General features: G+C 23.9%; 3 protein-coding genes across 5 annotated transcripts; 2 read left to right on the forward strand and 1 right to left on the reverse strand.

Annotated features, from left to right (window-relative positions):
- The first annotated feature begins 1,055 nt into the window (after positions 1–1,055).
- LOC126894594 (uncharacterized) lies at positions 1,056–3,350 on the forward strand. Its single transcript, XM_050665716.1, has 6 exons — positions 1,056–1,158; positions 1,346–1,399; positions 1,860–2,021; positions 2,610–2,707; positions 2,777–2,942; positions 3,011–3,350. The coding sequence occupies exons 1-6, from the start codon at positions 1,134–1,136 to the stop codon at positions 3,190–3,192; spliced, it is 687 nt and encodes a 228-aa protein (XP_050521673.1). The 5' UTR covers positions 1,056–1,133; the 3' UTR covers positions 3,193–3,350.
- A 4,325-nt stretch (positions 3,351–7,675) lies between these two features.
- Positions 7,676–11,705, forward strand: LOC126894176 (alpha-tubulin N-acetyltransferase 1-like). Of its 3 annotated transcripts, none has more exons than XM_050664988.1 (11): positions 7,676–7,802; positions 8,008–8,106; positions 9,324–9,633; positions 9,707–9,839; positions 9,920–10,066; positions 10,149–10,317; positions 10,417–10,561; positions 10,648–10,678; positions 10,849–10,921; positions 10,978–11,039; positions 11,409–11,705. In XM_050664988.1, the coding sequence occupies exons 4-11, from the start codon at positions 9,745–9,747 to the stop codon at positions 11,527–11,529; spliced, it is 843 nt and encodes a 280-aa protein (XP_050520945.1). In that variant the 5' UTR covers positions 7,676–7,802; positions 8,008–8,106; positions 9,324–9,633; positions 9,707–9,744; the 3' UTR covers positions 11,530–11,705. The 3 variants fall into 3 exon arrangements, with proteins under 3 accessions (XP_050520945.1, XP_050520946.1, XP_050520944.1); XM_050664989.1 differs by having other exon boundaries at positions 9,540–9,633; XM_050664987.1 differs by lacking the exons at positions 7,676–7,802; positions 8,008–8,106 and adding an exon at positions 8,900–9,033.
- Positions 11,706–12,630: 925 nt separating this feature from the next.
- LOC126893621 (uncharacterized) lies at positions 12,631–18,990 on the reverse strand. The gene is made up of 8 exons (XM_050663994.1): positions 18,636–18,990; positions 15,729–17,826; positions 15,204–15,327; positions 15,034–15,119; positions 14,536–14,793; positions 14,241–14,463; positions 13,957–14,168; positions 12,631–13,375 (listed from the first exon to the last, which is right to left on the reverse strand). Exons 2-8 carry the CDS (start codon positions 17,815–17,817, stop codon positions 12,972–12,974), a joined length of 3,396 nt encoding a protein of 1,131 aa, XP_050519951.1. The 5' UTR covers positions 17,818–17,826; positions 18,636–18,990; the 3' UTR covers positions 12,631–12,971.
- Between the last annotated feature and the right edge of the window lie 613 nt (positions 18,991–19,603).

Consider the following 19,603-nt stretch of genomic DNA (forward strand, 5'->3'; position numbering starts at 1 on the left):
TAGATGTCTAGGATTTAAAAAAATGCTCGTACAATTAAGATTCCAGTTATCCAATTTTTAGTTATGTGAAAAAGTAACCTTAAGATCGCAAAGTCCTTTTCATATAAAATTATATTTTTCGAGTAGATTGGTATATTATTATTTAATAAATAAATTAAAATTTATTTAAGTAAATAAACCAAGATGATTTTTAATTGTTGTACAATCAGTAAACATCACTTTAGTAAAGATATAATTAAATTTATCAAGCTACATGATCCAATAACTCTGGTCTTCAGTGCTCATGTTTATAAATACATACCAAAAATAGACTTGTGGTTGTGGTTACATAGCGCTGGCAACAATCATTTTTATACTTACTCTGGTTTCTTTCTAGCCATATTCAAAATAACTTTTCATTGTTCACAATTTTATTTTCATTAGCTCATTTATTAGGTACCTAATTACACTACTATATGAATAATGACATTATGTGTTTATATTATTATTTAAAACTTTAAGAACCCCTAGATCATTTTTTTTATTTAAAATGTTTTTTAGGAACAATATTTTAATCGTTATTTGATGTAATTTATAGTAAAAAGGTATTTTCCAATTATTAATGAAATTTATGTTATAAAAAAATAAATACAGTCTTGCCTAATTATTTTTCTACGGTCGAAACTCTCGAAAGTTCATTTGGACGTGAACTGGAATTTATGGCCTACTGCCATCACAGATGTCAATTCGTATATCATCTTTTTTGAAAACTAAAATAACTCTTTATAACCTCGATATGTGTATAACCTATATATGATACTACATATTTAATAACAATAAAATTTGTAGTGTATTATTGTATTTATATTTCTCATGTATATATATTTATATGCCATAGTGTTTATATTTTTGTTTGTAAGTAACTATATATTAAAGCAATGGCACATTTTAGGGGGTTCATAGCCTATTTTTAACTTACAGAAAATATTTTTTAAATTTCTGGTTTTAAATCTGAAAAGTTTTGTTATTTCACCATATAAACCAAAAATATTAAAAATAAACATCAGTTGTTCATTATTTACTTTGATCGCTTGTACTATTTCGCACACGTTATAAAAAAGCAAAGATAATGTGAGATTCAATAAATTGAAATAATGAATACCCTAAAAAGAGCAAAAAGTAATATTGATTTTATGTTTATTTACTGTTATTTACTTATTTATTATTTACTGATTAAATTTCACAATGACATTATGCGAATTGGATAAATTATATAAATTTTTTTTTTATTTAAGAAAACATTGAGCTTGTTCCTTTTTTGGATTTAATATCATAAATAGTATTTAATTGGATATTTTTTTTTCAGAGATGGTTTTAAAATGTTTTCGTAGAGCTATTACCTCTGTAACAAAGAAAAAAAGTAATAAAACATTAAAATTATAGAAATAATTTATAAACTTTGATTTATGAATAAACGTATAAAAGAAATTTTAGTTTATATGATATATACATTTTTTTTTATCAGCTATTACAGATTTCTAAACTTAGTTTTTAAATGCTTTAGTTCACTAAAGACTGTCAAAATAATGAAATGGCTAACGGATCTAAATAATTATGGTTTACTAAACCATAAAAGAGAAATATTTTTTGCAGTAAAATCTTTTTTTCTAAAATACTATTACATGAAATTTTTGTATTTCAAGATAGATAATTACTAAAATTATATTTAATTATGTAATCAAATTTTGTTTTATAATGTAAAATATCAACTATAATTGCTTCATTATTTGATACTTAAACATTTATCAAAATAATAATAAATTATGTAGTTAAAAATTTTTAAAAATCTAATGTTTTAAACTTTGGTAATACGTGTTTAGGCAATCATTCTAAAGTAGAAATGTACGAAGATTCTCTAATTCGTGACATTGATCAACTGGCTAATTTTGTACAGTACCATTCAGATAATGCACCAAAATCGGAAGTTCCAGAAATTATCCATCCAATTAACCGAAGTTTTACATTCTGTATAAAAAAATCAGGTTAACCATTTACGTAAACTTAATCAGGAAAGCTAGGGGTCTTAGACACCTCAAATTCTGTCATAGCCTACCCTTCAAAAATATTATATGTATTTATTTTTATTAAGAATATTTTTAAGGAGAAAAAAAATTATGTTAGATCTCCCAAAAATATTTTGTCTATGGATTCATAGAGAAAAATTGTGCAGATAATTATATTAGCATAATAAAAGAGAAAGTCAGTTTAGTTAAAGTTTAGTTTAGTATAAAGTCAGTTTAGTTTTATTTTCAAAAGCCTAGAACAGGAAAAAATAAAATATTATAACATATGCATTGATTTTATCATTAAGAGTTTGAATAAACAACTTGTTAATCATTCTATAAATGGTAATTATTTCGAGTCGTTCTTGAATCCCTCGTGTAAAAATATAAAAACTAAAAAATTCGTAAGGTTTTTGTTAGATTAGCCGAATCATGCTGTTGGAAACGCGTTGTCTTTTTACAACGGTATATCTGATCACGTTTCGTATAGGATCTCCCATCTTTTTAACACAAGAATTAACTTAATAACTAATGATATTTAATATAAATTTTAAAATGATGTTTTAGAAAATAATAGTATTTCGAATGAGCAAACTGTTTCAGTAAAACAGGATCAGCAGAAAGAAAATGAAAAATTACCGAAATTGTTCGGCAATAACAAAACGGTCTGTAAAACTTAAATACATAAAAGAATAAATACCCAGTGTCTTTAAGAACTCTTGAATAATTTATAGATGTCTGAAGAAACTCCTAATAGTGTTTCGGAGCCATCTGTCGTGAAGACTTCAACGGCAATCATGAATAATGGCGACAGTATAATATTAAAACGGAATACTGCCAAATCATATAAAATGGCAAAAGAACGTATTCCTAGTTTTTTTCTTATCTTGCCACCAGTCTGTAAGTTAATACTGAGATGTTTCTAGTGAGTTTTCTTTAAAAAAATTTTTATTTTTAAATTGGTTCAGCTAAAAACGTTAAAAAATATTCAAATAATCCAAAGAAATCCACGAATATGGTTAACAGCGATACTAAAAAAATTAATCGGAAAATTACCAATCTATTAAAGAAGACAGAAGAACGCCTTCCAGGTTTTTTTTTTTATCCAACGACCCTACAACGGAATATTGAGATGTTGATTTTTCAATAGGCTCACCTAAGTATAAAAACGTTAAAATCCACAAAAAAAAGCCAAGAAAACCTATGAAATGTGATATACGTCACATTTCACATAAAAAATGTATATTTTTATTATTGAAAACTAAAAACAAATTTTATGTACAAAAATAATGCACATATGAAGAAGGTTCACAGCTTTTTTTACTTGATATATTTTTTTCTTAGTTATAATTTTGTTGCCTATAGGTATAACTTTATTCTTTAGGCTTTTTAAAAAAGTGTAATATAATCATAAAAGTTGACAATAACATCATTTTTACTCTTAATATAGCAAAAAAAGTATGATGAAATAACAAATTATTTTGTTTCATCTGAGAACAATTATTTTTTCCTACAAAATCAAAATACATTCTTCTCATTGTGAGTGTCATATGCAACTTAAAAAAAACATATGTTTCAACACCGCATTTATATAATAATAATAATTTGGGTATTTACTATTTGGTAATTATTTTGCAAAAGTGCATTTTTTTTTATTAAAACTCTGTTAATTATTTATTACTTATGGATTTGTTTATAAATAAATAATTTAAATATTTGTTAATTTTCGTTTACAAATAATTATTTGTTTAAGATGATAATGTCTAGTATCATAGGTCTATATCTAGTCATAATGTGTAATTGTACAAAAAAAAACAGTAATAGTTGAATACAAAATTTAATCAATTATGAAACATGATTTGATTTAGACTTTAATTCATCCATTGATTGTATTGTTTGATTATTATTATATACATAATATATTATTTACTAATACTTAATTATTTTAAATAATAATTATAAACGTCATTTTTAAAAAATAAATAAATAATAATAATAAGCTTAATTAAATTCAAATGTAGTATATCCGTACCCGTTTTGGTATTTTGAAGTAGGTCCTTATTGAAAGATAATCTGAATAAATTACTAAATTTCATAATTTAAGTATCATCACTTTTTTAATGAAACAAATAACTTAGTAAGTAAAATTTTATATGAACACAGCATTTTTTAAATTCAACTAACTCTAACACGTTTATTTTGGGGTTTGTCAATTAATTAATATGCGTTAGGTGTTAATTAAATATAATTTTAAGACACTATTTATTTTTTTCTTAAACACTTCATAAACAAAGTTTTTCTGAAATATTTCTTTTATCGTGCATTTTTTTATGTGTCTAGTATTACAGATACTGTTGATAATTACAATCTATAATAAATAGCAATATTTACAGACAGATATCAATTATACTTACTCATGTCACATTACCTGCCGTTTGCAAAAACGACCTCGACGTGACATGCTGGCGGATTCTTTAAAGATTTACGATGTAGGCACGGCAGTTGAGTTAGTGTGTAATGTGTAGGTTGAGATTATTGTGCGTGAACTCGATCATTTTCAAGAAATAATTACACTTTTGTAATATAAAAACCTACACATTAAGACTCGTCCACTATTATCACAACGAGGAAAAAACAAAACTAATTTAAAACGTCCATAACTTATTTTTACCTGTAGATTGATACGATTAATTAATAATTCATCATTAACAAGGATATACTTACATTGTGTTCTGTATGGATTACTTACAAGCGAATTCTTACTCGTACAACATTGAGACGACAATAAGTCTGCCACTACCCTGATGTTATATATTTATAAAACGTGTTTTATTACATTACGATTTTTTTAATCAATTGTTTCTTTCATCAAACTACAAAAATGGTTATGCCTAGCGACCAACTGTCTGTCGTTGACGAGTATGTTTCGCGCAAAACTATTGTAGACTTTATGAAAATGCATGCTAAGATCAGCCAAACAATATTACATTACTTAAGTTACAAGGTACTGAGTAGAACAACCCCACTGAGGTTCAGTGGCCTTAAACGTGTCTTGAATGTAGAATTTAAACATGCATTTAGAAACATTTTAAACTGTAAAAGATTAAATTGTCTGTGAAACTAGTATGATCGGATTAAACAAAGTAAATGTAAATCGGTGCTAATTATGTCGCTAATTTTGAATTAAAATGTTTTGCCAAATTGTAATAAAAAAATAGATGGCTTTTAACTCAATATTAAATGAAACATCGCGTCCATTTTCGAAAATCGCTATAACTATTTTCGATATAATATATATGTATATATTATCATTGTCTCCCTAAGATTGTCAGGGGGCTTTTAAAAAGACAGGGAGCTGGATTATACCTGAATTCAACACTGCATGTTACTAATAATATAGTGTTGCATTTATTAGCAAATAGCATCTTTACTTTTAGCTTCGATGCGAAGCGGAGAAGGTATTAATTTTACTATGATGTGTTTTTTTTTTTTTTTTTTTTTTTTTTTTATGTCTGTTGCCACTTTTTCTCAGCTCTCACTGGACCGATTTTTTTCAAAAATACGTCAAAAGATCACAAATCGTATCTAGTTGAAGACATTACCCTTAAAAATTGAAAAAAATTACCTCGTTCCCAGCAAATGGGGGAAATATCCAAAAAAATTACAAATTTAAAAATCGCTAATTTTCGAATTTTTTTCACTTTTTTTTCTTAAAACTTCCATAACTTTTTGAAAAATCAACAAATCAACATAATTTTTTTTTCCAAAACCTTAGATAATTACCTTTCATTTGATATCATTTTTTTGAAAATCTAACACTTAACCTGCTCATTGGGGGAGATTTAAAATAGCAACTTTTTTACAAAAACTAACTTTTTCAACTTAATTTTTGAAAATGTTCCGGAAATACTGCGTCCTTTAAACATATATCAAATTAAAGCTTATTTTATGTACTATAAAATGAAAAAAAAAAATTTGTCCCGACACTTTATCTTCTGCATGTAAACGGTTGCCGTAGTTAAAAAAACACTATTTTTGTGTTAAAATTTTCGATTTTCGATTTTTAATTTTCAACTTAAAAATGCTATAACTTTTCGAAAAATGCATGTATCAGCACAATTTTTTTTTTTCTAAATACATTATAAGTACATCTTCCATTTGACATACTTTTTATTAAAATTAGACAATTTCCCCTTATATAGGGGGGGTTCAAACTTTGAAACATTGTATAAAAAATAGAACTTTTTCAACTGAACTTTTGAAAATGTTCCGGAAATACTGCGTCCTTTAAACATATATAAAATTAAAGCTTATTTTATGTACTACAAAAATAAAAAAAAAAATTTGTCCCGACGACCTATCTTCTATACGCAAATGGCTACCATATTCAAAAATATGCTATTTTTGTATGAAAATTATGGGTTTTGTATTTTATTTTAATAGAAGTTGATGTTGCTTTTGCAATTATCCAACAATTTTTTAAAATTAAACACTATCTACAGATTTGCATCGAAGCGTTTCTTATGATAGTGATTTTAATCACTGTCAGATTAAATCTATACTGAACCCAACTATGCAATGTCTCCACTATGCCGCGACCCCACTGTGCTACCGTTTTTTTTTAGTTCAACTAATAATTTTATTAAATAATTTTTTTTTGTGTAGTTAAACAAATAATCATGTAAATTGAAATCTAACTATTTCAATATCTTAAAAATTAAATACTCATCTATAATGCGCATTTAAATTGTTCATAACTTATACATTTCTACGGTAAAAATGATAAACATAGCAGTTTTATATATTTTTTATTCTAAATTGACGTATGGTTCAGAGTATTGTGCAGTTGACAAGAAAGTAGAGCAGAGAATGAGTGTAGAAGAGATGAGAATGCTTAGATGAATGAGTGGAGTGACTAGAGAAGATAGGATAAGGAACGAACATATAAGAGGGAGTATAGGTGTAGCGTAAATAAGATGAGAGAAAATAGACTTAGATGGTTTGGTCATGTTATGAGGAGAGAGGAATCGGAAACGATAAGAACGGTTATAGAAATGAATGTTGAAGGAAGATGTAGAAGAAGACCAAAAAAGAGATGGAGGGATGTTATTGAATGCAATATAAGGACAGCTGATGTGAGTGTAGATGATGTGGGTGATCGTTTCAAGTGGAAGTTTAGGAAAAGGGTAGCCGTCCCTAAATAGTTGGGATTAGGTCGAGGAAAAAGAAGAGGAAATAACAATTAATTGAGTTCTGATGTTCAAACTATATAAAAAATTAATTATTAAAATCCTCTTAACATTTTCTATTTGTTGAATAGATATAGTAAAAAATTCAATTTTGCTTTTTTTTAAAACAATTTTACTAAATTTCAAAAACCGTGCGACACATGTTAACCTTGTCTTATTAGTTTTATATTTTGCACAAATAATTTTTATAAGCATCGAAAAAAATTCTTAAAAACCAAGATTGAAAAAAAAACTTTTTTATTTATAAAAAAAGATAATAATAGTTGTTTTTAAGATGTTTTTTTTGTATGTTTTAAACAAAATGCATATAAAAAGAATCGTAGAATGATCCATGGTATAACATCATACCCAATAGTGTGGTGATACCACAACAAATGTAAAAACATTTCTTATCTATCATTTCGCAGTTTTAATGATTTTTTTAATAACGTTATCCTTAACTACAATAAATATATGTTTTGGATTAAATTTAGGCTGTATGTTGTACAAATTGTGAAGCCACACATGTTTGGTAAGATTTGAAAACGTTTTTAAAAGTTCTTTGCAAATTGATTGGAAATGGCTTTAATTAAATACCATTTTTTGTTGGGTACAAAATTAACTTAAGAACAACTTGATAATACTCTCAACTATGTTAATGTGTACCACACTGAAATTAGGCAGAAATAATTATATTTCAGTCTCAAGATTTTCATTTTAAATATTATTTTTTTTAGTGAAAATGTAGCCTTACACATGATATACTTCAGAAAAATACTTATGTTTAGAAATAAATAAAATGGTAATACAGTTTACATCAAGTGCTTCATCAACAGGTATTGAATGAATATTTTCTTCTTATAGTATTGATAATGATAAAAAACAAGAAACAGTTTAGTTGCAGAAAAATTTTCTGAATTAATCTGTTTAAAAATTTGAACAATTTTAGTCATCGTTAAATATACTTAGTAATGTTGTTTGTTATTGTTATATATATATATATATATTGTTTTATTGATTTTAATAAAATTTACCTAATTTGTTTATTATATGCTTATTGAGTTAATAAGATTGTTATTTTAATTTTAAATTGTATTCAATTTTTTTATTTTGTATAATAATTTTATGTAAAATTTTAAAGTAAAGTTTTTTAACTTATATGAATATCTTATATTTTATTAATTATTATCAATATAATATGACATATTTCAAATAAATTGTAAAAGTAATTAGATGTTTTATATCTTTACTTGACAAATGTACTTAAAATTTTATTTCAGTTTCTAATTGTGTTGTTGACATACATAACAGAACTTTGCTTTGCTTTTTGTAAAAAAATATTTGATGGTAAAATTTAGAATTATCCAAGAGTGAAATGATGATGAGTTCTATGTTTTCCAATGGTTGAAAATCACATTTTGATTCAATTTTGTCTTAATTACATTAATAATGGTGTTTGGGAAAAACTGTCAAAATAAAGTAAAAGTGTACTTTTAAAATTCACTTATAAATTTTTGGATTGCATAGTTTTTCCCAAGCACTATTAATATGATATGTGAAATAATTTTTAGATGGAATATAAAACAATTGTTTTAAACGATTTAAATATAACGATATTTGATTAATTTAGATGGTTAAAATACGTTTTGTTAGTGGAATACAAAACAAAATGTTTTAAGCATCTCAAGCCTGTTGAAAACCATCCTTATCAATGTTATGAAATAATAAAAATAAATCAAATGTACTACTAGTCAATATTTAAAGTAGGATATAATTTAATTTTTTTTTAATTATAACTTAATATGAAATATATTTTAAATATGCAACTAATACCGGACATCGGAAAATTTTCATATTGGCTTATCTCTAATGAAAATAGTAGTTCTTGGCTTGAAAAAATAGTATTTTAATGATATTTCTTTCATAGGGTTACTTTGTGTTACAATATACGTATCGTTAAATTTATTTACGAATTATTTAATTTACAGACAAACTTAGTACTAATTATTTCATAATATCAATGATAAGACATAATAGTAAATTCTATTTTTAGTCATCAATAGAAATGTACGAAACTGACTATAAAATATATTATATGCCTAATCGATCGAGTACAGAAAAACGTAACTAGTTGAGAGATACCAAGTAGGAGACTCGAAAAAAATCATTTTATGGTGTTGGTACTCATTAAATTGAGCTGTGGATAAATATTGCTATACCATAATCACTTAGTAGCGTCTAAATTCGCCATATTTTATGTTTTATTCAGAAACCATTACAAAACCTTTAGAATTTGTACTTATTGGAGTTAAAACAATTAATCATTTATTTTTTTACAACCAAGACGTTGTTAAAACGTAATAGTAAGTTCTGCTTAGAAAAAAATTGATTTAACTAATAAATGTATTCTTACTAATTTGACTTAAAAATTAATAGATATTTCAAATTGAAAATATACTACTTGCATTGTCAAAATGGAGTTCAAATTCTCTATTGAAGAAATAGCTATTAAAGAAATATTAAAAATTGATCATAACTTATCAATTGATGGATGCCAGAAAAGCAACAAGTAAAATTAATCTTATTATGAACATGGCGTAGTCTTAAACTTATCAATTTATTAAAAACATAACTTCATTTTAATTTTAGATTGCAAAAAATGATTGGTGAAATTATTGATGGCATGGGATCTGCATCTGCTGTAGCACAAGAATTGAAGTCTCCTGTTACTACTACTGAAAAACTTGTTAAATCTGATCATATAGTTTATGTAATGACAGAACATCCTGAACAAAAGTATATATAACTACAAGCTTACATTAGTATCTGTTAAGTATTTGTATTACTTAAAAATAAAATTGATTACTTTTTTATTTAGAAAATTTTCAGTGGTAGGAATTTTGAAGATGGGATGGAAAAAGTTATTTCTTTATGATAAAACTGGATCTCGTTCTGAAGCTATGGTGTATTGCTTATTAGACTTTTACATTCATGAAACACGACAGCGTAAAGGTTATGGGAAACGTCTTTTTGAGTTTATGTTAAAAGTATGTTAGCTATCCAAATGTTATTATAGTCAACTATATGATTATAGAGTTTTCATTGTAGAAAAAAGATATAAATAATTAATGAAAACTCAATTTTAGGACACTGGATTGATGGCCAAGCATTTAGCAATTGATAAACCTACTAAAAAACTAATGCAATTTATGTGGAAACATTATAAGTTATCCAAGTTGGTAAATCAAGGAAACAATTTTGTTATTTTTGAAGAATTTTTTGACAATCAAGGTTAAAAACTGAAACATTTAAAATATTCTTCCTTTTTTTAGTAGAAATTTTCTTAAATCTTCTAATAAACATTTTGTTTTTAATAGATGAAAAAGATTGTAAAAATAATTTAAGTCGGTAAGTTTACATTTATTTATTGGGCTATTGGAATAATATTATTTATATTATATAATAATAAAATTTTTTTTTTTTTTAAATTTTATAAATTGAATTTAAAATTGAAAAAATTATTAAATGTAAATATAAGTATTAAATTTAATTAGTTTTTATTAATGTTAATTTTACAGGGCTTCAGCATATCAACGACAACCTATGTTTGGGAGACATGGAGCACATAAACATCACGATTCAATGGGAGAAGTAAAAGCTCAGAACTCTAGTTAATTTCATTGTTAATAATAAATTTTAATATTTAGATAATCCAAGGAGACGGTAATGCAGCAAGTATGAAATACAAATACTGTGAAAATCCTGATATGTAAGTAACTATAACCTTATCTTATGCTAGAAATATTTTTAATAATGTTTTTATAACTTGAAATTTATAAAATTATGAGGCATAATAATTCTTAAAATTTGTTGGTTATTTAATGTTGTTATAAATTTCTATTTGATCCTAATATATGAAAAAATCTAAATATACTATTTTGTGTTTTGCTAGGGATAAAATAAATTAAATTCCTTAAACTAAAATATTTTATTTTATTTTTGTAAATTTTAACAGGTAAAATTTCTATTTACACATTAAAAAAACCTTAACAATTTTTTAAAATTTTAAATTCATAGTTAAATATAATTATTAGTTAATGATATTTAAATGTGAATCATTGGTTTATTTGTATTTTAGTGTTAGTAATCAATTCAGTGAAGCCAATCCATTCCCAGAAAAAGCGAGTACTTTTAAAATTAATAAAGATGGAGTATCAGTAAAAAGAGATCTAAAATTTCATCATAATTCTTTATGGTAATTTATTTATTAGTAATTTTCTTGTGAATGATTTTTTAATTATTTATTAATTTAATGACATATTTTAATCATTAAAAAATTTTATGAAATATTTTATTTTTACTTATATTTTAGTGATAAATAGTAACATTTAACTTTTCTGTGTTGAATAAAATAAACATGTTTCTTACACAATCATGTTGTTGTTTTATATTTTTATTCTGCGATCGAGAGTGAAAAAAAAATTATTTATTTTTAAATTAAAAAAAGAATGCAATATTTAAAACAATTTTTGAATCAATATCAGAGTTCCACTTTTGATTTAAGATGTAAAATATTTCATTGTGTTATATACTTCAATATATTTCATACTTAGTATAAATAAGCAATTGATGGACCTGACTTGATAACTATTGTTTTTCAAAAATCTACATGTTGATAGAATATTTTATAACAAAAACTACTTTATGTACAATTACAACAAACGGATATGTCTGATAATTAGTTATTTAGTTCTAATAATTTTGGGCAAGTTCTATTTTACTGATCTTAAATGTAAAATAAATTTACTTCTTGTTTTTCCTGAAAATTTCCAGGAAAAGTGCAGTTGTTAAATTATTGTAGTAACCCTCCCTTTAATAGTTACTTCACAAACAAATATATAATTATTTTATAATATGTATTCATTATTACTTCTTAGTGTTTTTTTTTTCTATAAAAAAAAGGTCTATGGTAGACACATAATAAAACAAAAATAACTAAAAATATCAATAATAATAACAGATCTTCTAGAGTCCTGGTCAGAGTATCCAAAGTCAACACATCCTTTAAATTCATTGTACAGCTAAAAAGGGCAACTTCTAGGTCCATCTGCATAGTCTAATGATAAAGAGGAAAACTGAATTATGATTCTTCAGAAGTTACCACTTATAAATTTGATTTGATAAACAATACTTAACGTCTTAAACACTTTGACTTACTATATTAATAAAAATAATGAAAGAAACTTCATAAAAACAGTTACAAATATAAGTATAATATAGTAATGAGATAAAATCTTTGCCTAAAGTAAAACATATATCTTAGGTACTTAATTTCCGAGCGTATTAAAAAAATTGAGTTAAGTTTCAACAGGTAAATATATTTTCCATTAAGTAAAACATATATTAAGTATGCAATCATACAATAAAAAAATAATAAAATCTAAAAAAATGTGTAAACTTTTTAATAACCCTTATTCAATAAAATAATTAATAAATTATACAATAATATATTGAGTTCAACAATTATTTTTTAAGTATTTGGTAATAATATAAAAATTAAAATATATATTTAAATAATCTCAAAACTTATTTATGGACAAAAAAAATAATTCTGTCTCTATTAGATAATGAAAACTACATAACAATTTTGAATAATTAAGAAACTAATATAAAACAAAGAAATAATTGATTAACATTTTAATTATTTATAATCTAAGCCATCCATACTATCCATAATTTGAATAGTTTCATAACATAAATCACAAAAATGTGTTAATTTATCACAATTAATATTTTTAGTTATATTGAATGATAAATCAAATGGGTCTTGTATTGCTAAACCCATAGATTTATTAAAACTAATGGTAATTTTATTATTGAAAGAGTTTAACTTTGTGCGTTGTACATAATTTATTTCTGGTAGTCTTATGAATTTTGAAAAAAATTGCTTTTTGTTCATACATTTCCCAGTTAAAGTGCACAATACTTGTGATTTTAGTTTTTTTTCATCACTGTAGTATAGAAAAAAACCATACAAAAGACTATATTTTGAGAAGCTTCCCATTTGAAATGTTTTTTGCGAACTATTGAATGAGCAATCCCATCCTTAAATAATAACCAATACTTTTTATTTATAATAATTATACTAATCTACAAGAAATTATAATTAGTGTATTTAAATATTATTATTTTGTGTATTTAATTTTATATCACGTTTTAAAAGATGTTTTTTGAAAATTCATTATTATAAGTAATTTTTGGTTATATGACGGCATCAGGCACAGACTGTTAGAGTGAGTTAATGGCAACTTCCAACTAAACCCCTTAAAAATATTAAATCAGGGGATGATACAACAAATAAAAACAGACAATAATACAAGAGACAAGCAATTGGATAGTTTTCAAGATATTAAAGGAAGCTTTCTAAAAACTTAACCAATGGGTCTCGGTCTACCCATAGACGACTCACTAAAACAATGAAAATTCCACTAATCTTTATTTTTAAACATGTAAAAAAATTAAGTATTTATACAAAAGATATTTATTATTTTTAAATAATAAAAGTGAAAAAGAATACTTTTCAAATTTTTTGTTAACAAAATTATAAAATAGAATATAAAGAAACTTTTTACATCAGTCAAAAGTTATAAAAGTTTTGAATTTTATTATGACAATAATTACTTTACCTTCAATAATGACTCTCTTCTTTTTTGAAACCATTGTCATTAATTCTATTAAAGGTGGAACTAAATTCACTGTCATTAAATAAAATAGTACTAGCCACACAAGTGCATAATTTGTAAATTGTTTTTGATGTTTTAAGTTGTTTTGTACAGCCCAATGTTTAACAATTAAACATACAATCCATCGAACATTTTTGTGAATAGACAAATAGCAACTATGTAAAATTAAAGTACTGAAAACTTTACAAGTTAATTTATTTAGAATTTTAGAAATAAGAAATATTTACTCAATAAGTTTTGTATTATGAGTACTTAAACCACTTTTAAATGATATATCACAATTTAATTTAGTTGGAATATGATAAAATTTTACAATAGGAACACGAGCATCACAAATTTTTTCAATATTTTTGAAAACTGTTTTATATTTTGTTAGCTCATTGGCAAATTTTTCAACAAAAAATACTTGTTTATCACAATCCTCCGATATGCTTCCATTAAATGTATTACCTAAACAAAAGGTACAAATAACTTTTTATGTAAATAAAAAAATAATAAAGTTCTTTCATTTTAAATTATTACCAATATCTAAAAATAAATCAACATCACTATTTTCCATAGCTAGACCATAGATACGTGATCCAAATACATAAAGTTCAATGAAGTCAGGAAATAAATTAACTCCAATTTTACGAACTGAAGCACATATCTTATTTAATTTCTCAATTTCAGTTAAATCATATTTTGTCTTTTCCATAGAATCCAGCAAATTACATATTAATATACATAGTTTTCCCCAATCAGAAAATGATTGTTTAGTTTCAAGTGATAATTTGTTTTCTATTAAAAAAAAAAATCAAATTACTATTCTAAATCGCACAGTAATATCAGTTTTTAGAATGTTTTAAAAATTTATAGAATGTAAGGATTATAAGTTATAATTTTACAAAATTGAGCTAAATATAATAAGTCAATGGAAAAACTTACTTCTTCCTAACAAATAAAAGTTGAAGAAAAAAAACATTAGTTTAATAAATATATTTAAGTTCATTAGGAAATAATTATTTTAAAATTCACTACCTGTATTTGGCTGGAAAGTTTGTATTTTTATATTAAAATGTTTTTCTAATTGATTTTGATCTTTTAAAACTGATTCTACATGGTCTCTGCAATATATTTTATATATAATTAACTGAAAAAGCTGACTCAAATTTGTTTATTTTTAGAATATTATAATTCAAATTACTTACAAATTATTTAAAAGTATTATAAAAGAATTCTTCTTATTTGATATCTCTTTAAAATCACCATAATTATCATTTATTGCTTTTTTTAAAACTAAGTTATCATTACCTTTGAATCTACCATTGTTACCTAAAATAACAAACATTTTTTAATTAGTTTATTTTTATTAACATACAAAATGATAGATTTTGGGTAAAACACTAATATTCTTAGAAACTATAGAAAAATCAATTTGAGGTTTTTAATACCTAAATGATTGTAAAGTCATTTTATTTAACATTATAATATTGTAGCTTATTAAACTAAATAATTTTTCTCTCAACACAAATTTTTAATTTACATTAGTTTTTGAAAAAAAAAGTATCTTATCCAAAATTGATAACTTGTATAGCACAAGAAAAATACTATTTGAAAAAAAAATAGTTATAGGTGTTTTAAAAATTCAAGTTATAATGGGTTAGCCTTGATTTCAAAGTATTATAAAGTAAAAATATATATAAATGTATTTTTATTAACTGAAATATTCTTACTCATAACTTCTAGATAAATATTTCTATTTTCCATATACTTCTTGGGTTTGATATTAGTATCAATAACCTCAATATGTTGTGCTTGAGTAAAGTCTTTTCTATCAGGAAGTTTGGGATTGCCATTTAATTTGAATTTGGCTTGCTCTTTTTTTAAATATTCCATAAAATCTATCATGACTTTATGTTCTGTTGTCTCTAAATGAGTTTTTAAACTTACAGACTTACTTATTTGATATATATGACAAACTGAACAATAAAATATAATTGGGTTTTTTGTTTTACAATGCTTAGAAGTGTCATGTTTAATCCAACTAATTTCATCTTTCAATATAATATCACATGTAGCACAATAAAAGCATTTAGACAAATTAAAAATATTTGTATCAAGTGAAATTGAATTAAAGGATTCTAAATTTGATCTTAAGAAATTGTTTAAACTAGATTTAAATTGCTCTTTAGAAAGTCTATTAATTAGTTCATTTGCAATATTACTAGTTCTTGGTTGTGTTTCACAATGTACTAAGTTATTATTGTCAATTATCTGATTACTTAAGGCAGTTTCAATTTCATTAAATACTTGATTCGTTTGTGTAGTATTATCTTTTAAGGTACTGAGCGATGCTGAGCATTTTATATGATTTATATCAGATGTTCTTCTTTTAGATAGATTTAAAAGCCCAACAGAATTTTCCATTAATTTAATATCTGTTGTTATATTTGGTTTGTAATATTTTAGTATAATATGTTCACTATAATAATTATGGTCACTATAATCAGATTTTGTTTTAAATTGTATTAAACAAGTAGAGCAGTAATAGGTTAGATCACATGTTCCATGTTCACAATCAAGAGTTTTATCATTTAGACAAATTCCACAGTAAAAAATCTTTTGATTGTAATTATTATTATTATGTTTTAAATAAATTAATCTCATGACTTTAGATAAAAATCCAAAACATCCTTTCTGTACATGGTTATTGATGAAACTTTCTGTGCCATAGAGAACAAATTTATTAATCTTACAGTAATAGGAGTATATTAATTGTTCTTTTTTCATAATTTTATAGACGATTGTATTTTTTAAATGATTAAAACTTGTTACATGTTTTATCCACACATCATTAACTATTTGATTATTAGTATTATTCTGTTCATTTTTAAAAGAAAACTTACACACCTCACATAGAATTAATTCTAAATTATTATCAAATGAAACTTCTTTAGAAGCAATACAATTTTTATGATGCTTAAGCATATTTTTATTCTTCTTGTACATTATTTTATGACAAATTATGCATTGAGCTTGTTTTAAAAGTATGCTTTTTTCAAAATACTTTGATATATAATTAGTAAACATTTTTAATGAAGTATTTTGGTTAATAGATCTATTACCTCGAATGTACCAAAGCATTATATGTTCGTATGAAGCTGTGTGTGCAAAATACAATCCTTTATTTGGCTCATAAAATGTTATTTGACAAATATTGCATGTACTGCATGATTCATTTTTGATTATTTTACTATTTTTATAAATATGTTCATTTTCTTTAGTATTAGAATAATAATTCAAATCTACTTTGTTTAATGAACAATCTGTACTATAACTTCTAAAATACTGTTGTGAGTGAAAGTCTTTGAAAACATCAGCCATTAGTAATGATAAAATTGAAAGTTTTATAGGTCTGCAATTGTGTTGCAGAATAGAAACAGTTGAACCGAATAGAAATGTTTTGCATGAATCACAGTTATAAGAATAGCTTATTGAAGAACTAGACTTTTTGTAATGCTCTGGTGTTATAAAATGTAGCTTCCATTTAATAATATGTTTAGTTTTAAAAATGCATGATAAACACTTGAAAATTTTGAAACCAGAAATATTTTCTTCTCCAATTAATTCACCATTACATTTCGATAAATGAAAAAATACTTGATTTATTGAAGGTATACACATAACATGGCACATCTTACATTGAGCTTTATTAGAACTTATACTAAAATATTTCTGAATTGTTAAAGGCAATAAGTTGATATCATACAGTTCTAAATTATCAGAAAGTGGTTCATATAATTTTGAAGAAATAGAAGCCATAATTTTAGGCTAAAAAAAAAACAAAATTATTAATAAAATAAAGTCTTAGTTAATTCAAATAGATTTTAATTATAAAAAAAAATAGAAAAGTAAAAAAATTTTGCTAAACAAAAAGTACTTGATATGATTAATAAATATTCCAGTTTTTTTTTTTGTTAATCATAACTATCTTGAACTTTTTTCTGATAAAATATCAACTATTTGATCAATTGAGATAATGCCATGAGAAAGTCTCTTGTCACAAAAACCAAATTTTAAATATGAAGGAAAAAATATGACATGCATCTTATTATTTTTACATAATTATTATTCTATACATAAATTTCATTTATTATTTCACCAGAATATAAGGATATAAATTAGTAAAACTTCTTAATAAAATAAAAAAATATATTATTAATACTATGTCAATTTCAACTAGGCAAGTGATCTGAAGAATTTGATATTGTGTAAATATAATGATTATCATCAAATAATTTTTCCAGGTATTATATACCACCATCAATTAACATTTTATTAACACTACCTCTACATTTTTATTATAAATTAAATAATTGATGCATTTAGTACAGCAAACCAATTCAATTTTTAGAAAAAAATTTTTTTTTAATTTTTCAGTATGATATTTTTTTTGTATTTTAATAATAATATATTTTATAATTAGGTTACTTACAGACATATTTAATCAAAAAAAAACTTTTTACTATTAATATGTGTAATATTTATATTTAATTATAATTTAGACATAAGAAGTAATATACAAAATTTAGATTCATGATTTTTACATAATGTAAAATCAAATCAGTTGCAATACTTACTCAGAAATCAAATTATAACTTCTATAAAATTCATGAAATTTAGAAACTAAAAAAAATGTATTTAATTCTATTAATAGTATTTTTACTATTCATAATATTAGAATAAATTAAATATGTAACTTGATTAATGAATTTTTTTAATTGAATTAACCATTTCAAGATAATTTTCAATTATGTTTGTAGTTACTGTATATGAAGTTAATATAATGTATAGTCATTTATTTTATTATAGTTAAACAATATTGTTTAATTATTATTCGTACAGCTTTTTATTCATAACTCTACGCACACAAATCTATCACCCCCATACAGAAAATAAGTATTGGATTAAAGGAATTTTAACAACATACAAGTTCTTATCTTTATCGATATACAATTAAGTGACAACCACTTAGCTTAGCACATCAAGACAACTGCAATTGAAATATGGGAGGGGAATGGCGCAATGTTTAAATTTTTTATGACAAATTAATTTAATAATGGTTGGTTAAAGATAGTCCAACTGTAGGACTGTCTTTCTAAGTATTCAAATGAAAAGTAATTAAATTAAATACATTTGCTAATTGCTTTAATATAAATATTAAATTTAAAAAAAAAAAAAATGGTCGAGTACATTATAACAGATGTATGTTAATGTATGGTAATAATAGTAAACGTTATTTTCGTATGTTCGCAACCTAACATCTAGCTATATTAAATTGCACATACACTTTATGTTAGTTTACTGATTAGACTGATTAACATACATGTCTGACATGTAGGAGATAAATATTTATACGATATCTGGTAAAGACTTATTAATCAAATAAGTATGGAATAGATTTGAAAAGATGATTTGTATAACAATAGAGCTTGTAGAATCACTAAGTTCTTTCAAAAAATCAGAAAACAATAAGTGATTTAATATATTTTTAAGATAATTATCCTATACATTTTTTATAAAATTATAATTTTACAAAATGTACATT

The sequence above is a fragment of the Daktulosphaira vitifoliae genome, unplaced genomic scaffold (genome assembly GCF_025091365.1).
Source record: "Daktulosphaira vitifoliae isolate Bord-2020 unplaced genomic scaffold, ASM2509136v1 Scaffold_1, whole genome shotgun sequence".
NCBI lineage: Eukaryota > Metazoa > Arthropoda > Insecta > Hemiptera > Phylloxeridae > Daktulosphaira > Daktulosphaira vitifoliae.

What these genes read in the sequence shown, in the direction of transcription:
- LOC126893621 (XM_050663994.1), bottom strand. Translation starts at nt 17,817, where the DNA reads ATGGCTTCTATTTCTTCAAAATTATATGAACCACTTTCTGATAATTTA. An exon ending in ATAATACTTTTAAATAATTT is followed by an intron (nt 15,120 to 15,203) that starts GTAAGTAATTTG and finishes AATATATTGCAG; the next exon opens with AGACCATGTAGAATCAGTTT. An exon ending in CATAATACAAAACTTATTGA is followed by an intron (nt 14,169 to 14,240) that starts GTAAATATTTCT and finishes AATTTTACATAG; the next exon opens with TTGCTATTTGTCTATTCACA.
- LOC126894594 (XM_050665716.1), top strand. Translation starts at nt 1,134, where the DNA reads ATGAATACCCTAAAAAGAGCAAAAA. An exon ending in TACCCTAAAAAGAGCAAAAA is followed by an intron (nt 1,159 to 1,345) that starts GTAATATTGATT and finishes TTTTTTTTTCAG; the next exon opens with AGATGGTTTTAAAATGTTTT. An exon ending in TCTTATCTTGCCACCAGTCT is followed by an intron (nt 2,943 to 3,010) that starts GTAAGTTAATAC and finishes AAATTGGTTCAG; the next exon opens with CTAAAAACGTTAAAAAATAT.
- LOC126894176 (XM_050664988.1), top strand. Translation starts at nt 9,745, where the DNA reads ATGGAGTTCAAATTCTCTATTGAAGAAATAGCTATTAAAGAAATATTA. An exon ending in GGATGCCAGAAAAGCAACAA is followed by an intron (nt 9,840 to 9,919) that starts GTAAAATTAATC and finishes TTTTAATTTTAG; the next exon opens with ATTGCAAAAAATGATTGGTG. An exon ending in ATCACGATTCAATGGGAGAA is followed by an intron (nt 10,922 to 10,977) that starts GTAAAAGCTCAG and finishes TTTAATATTTAG; the next exon opens with ATAATCCAAGGAGACGGTAA.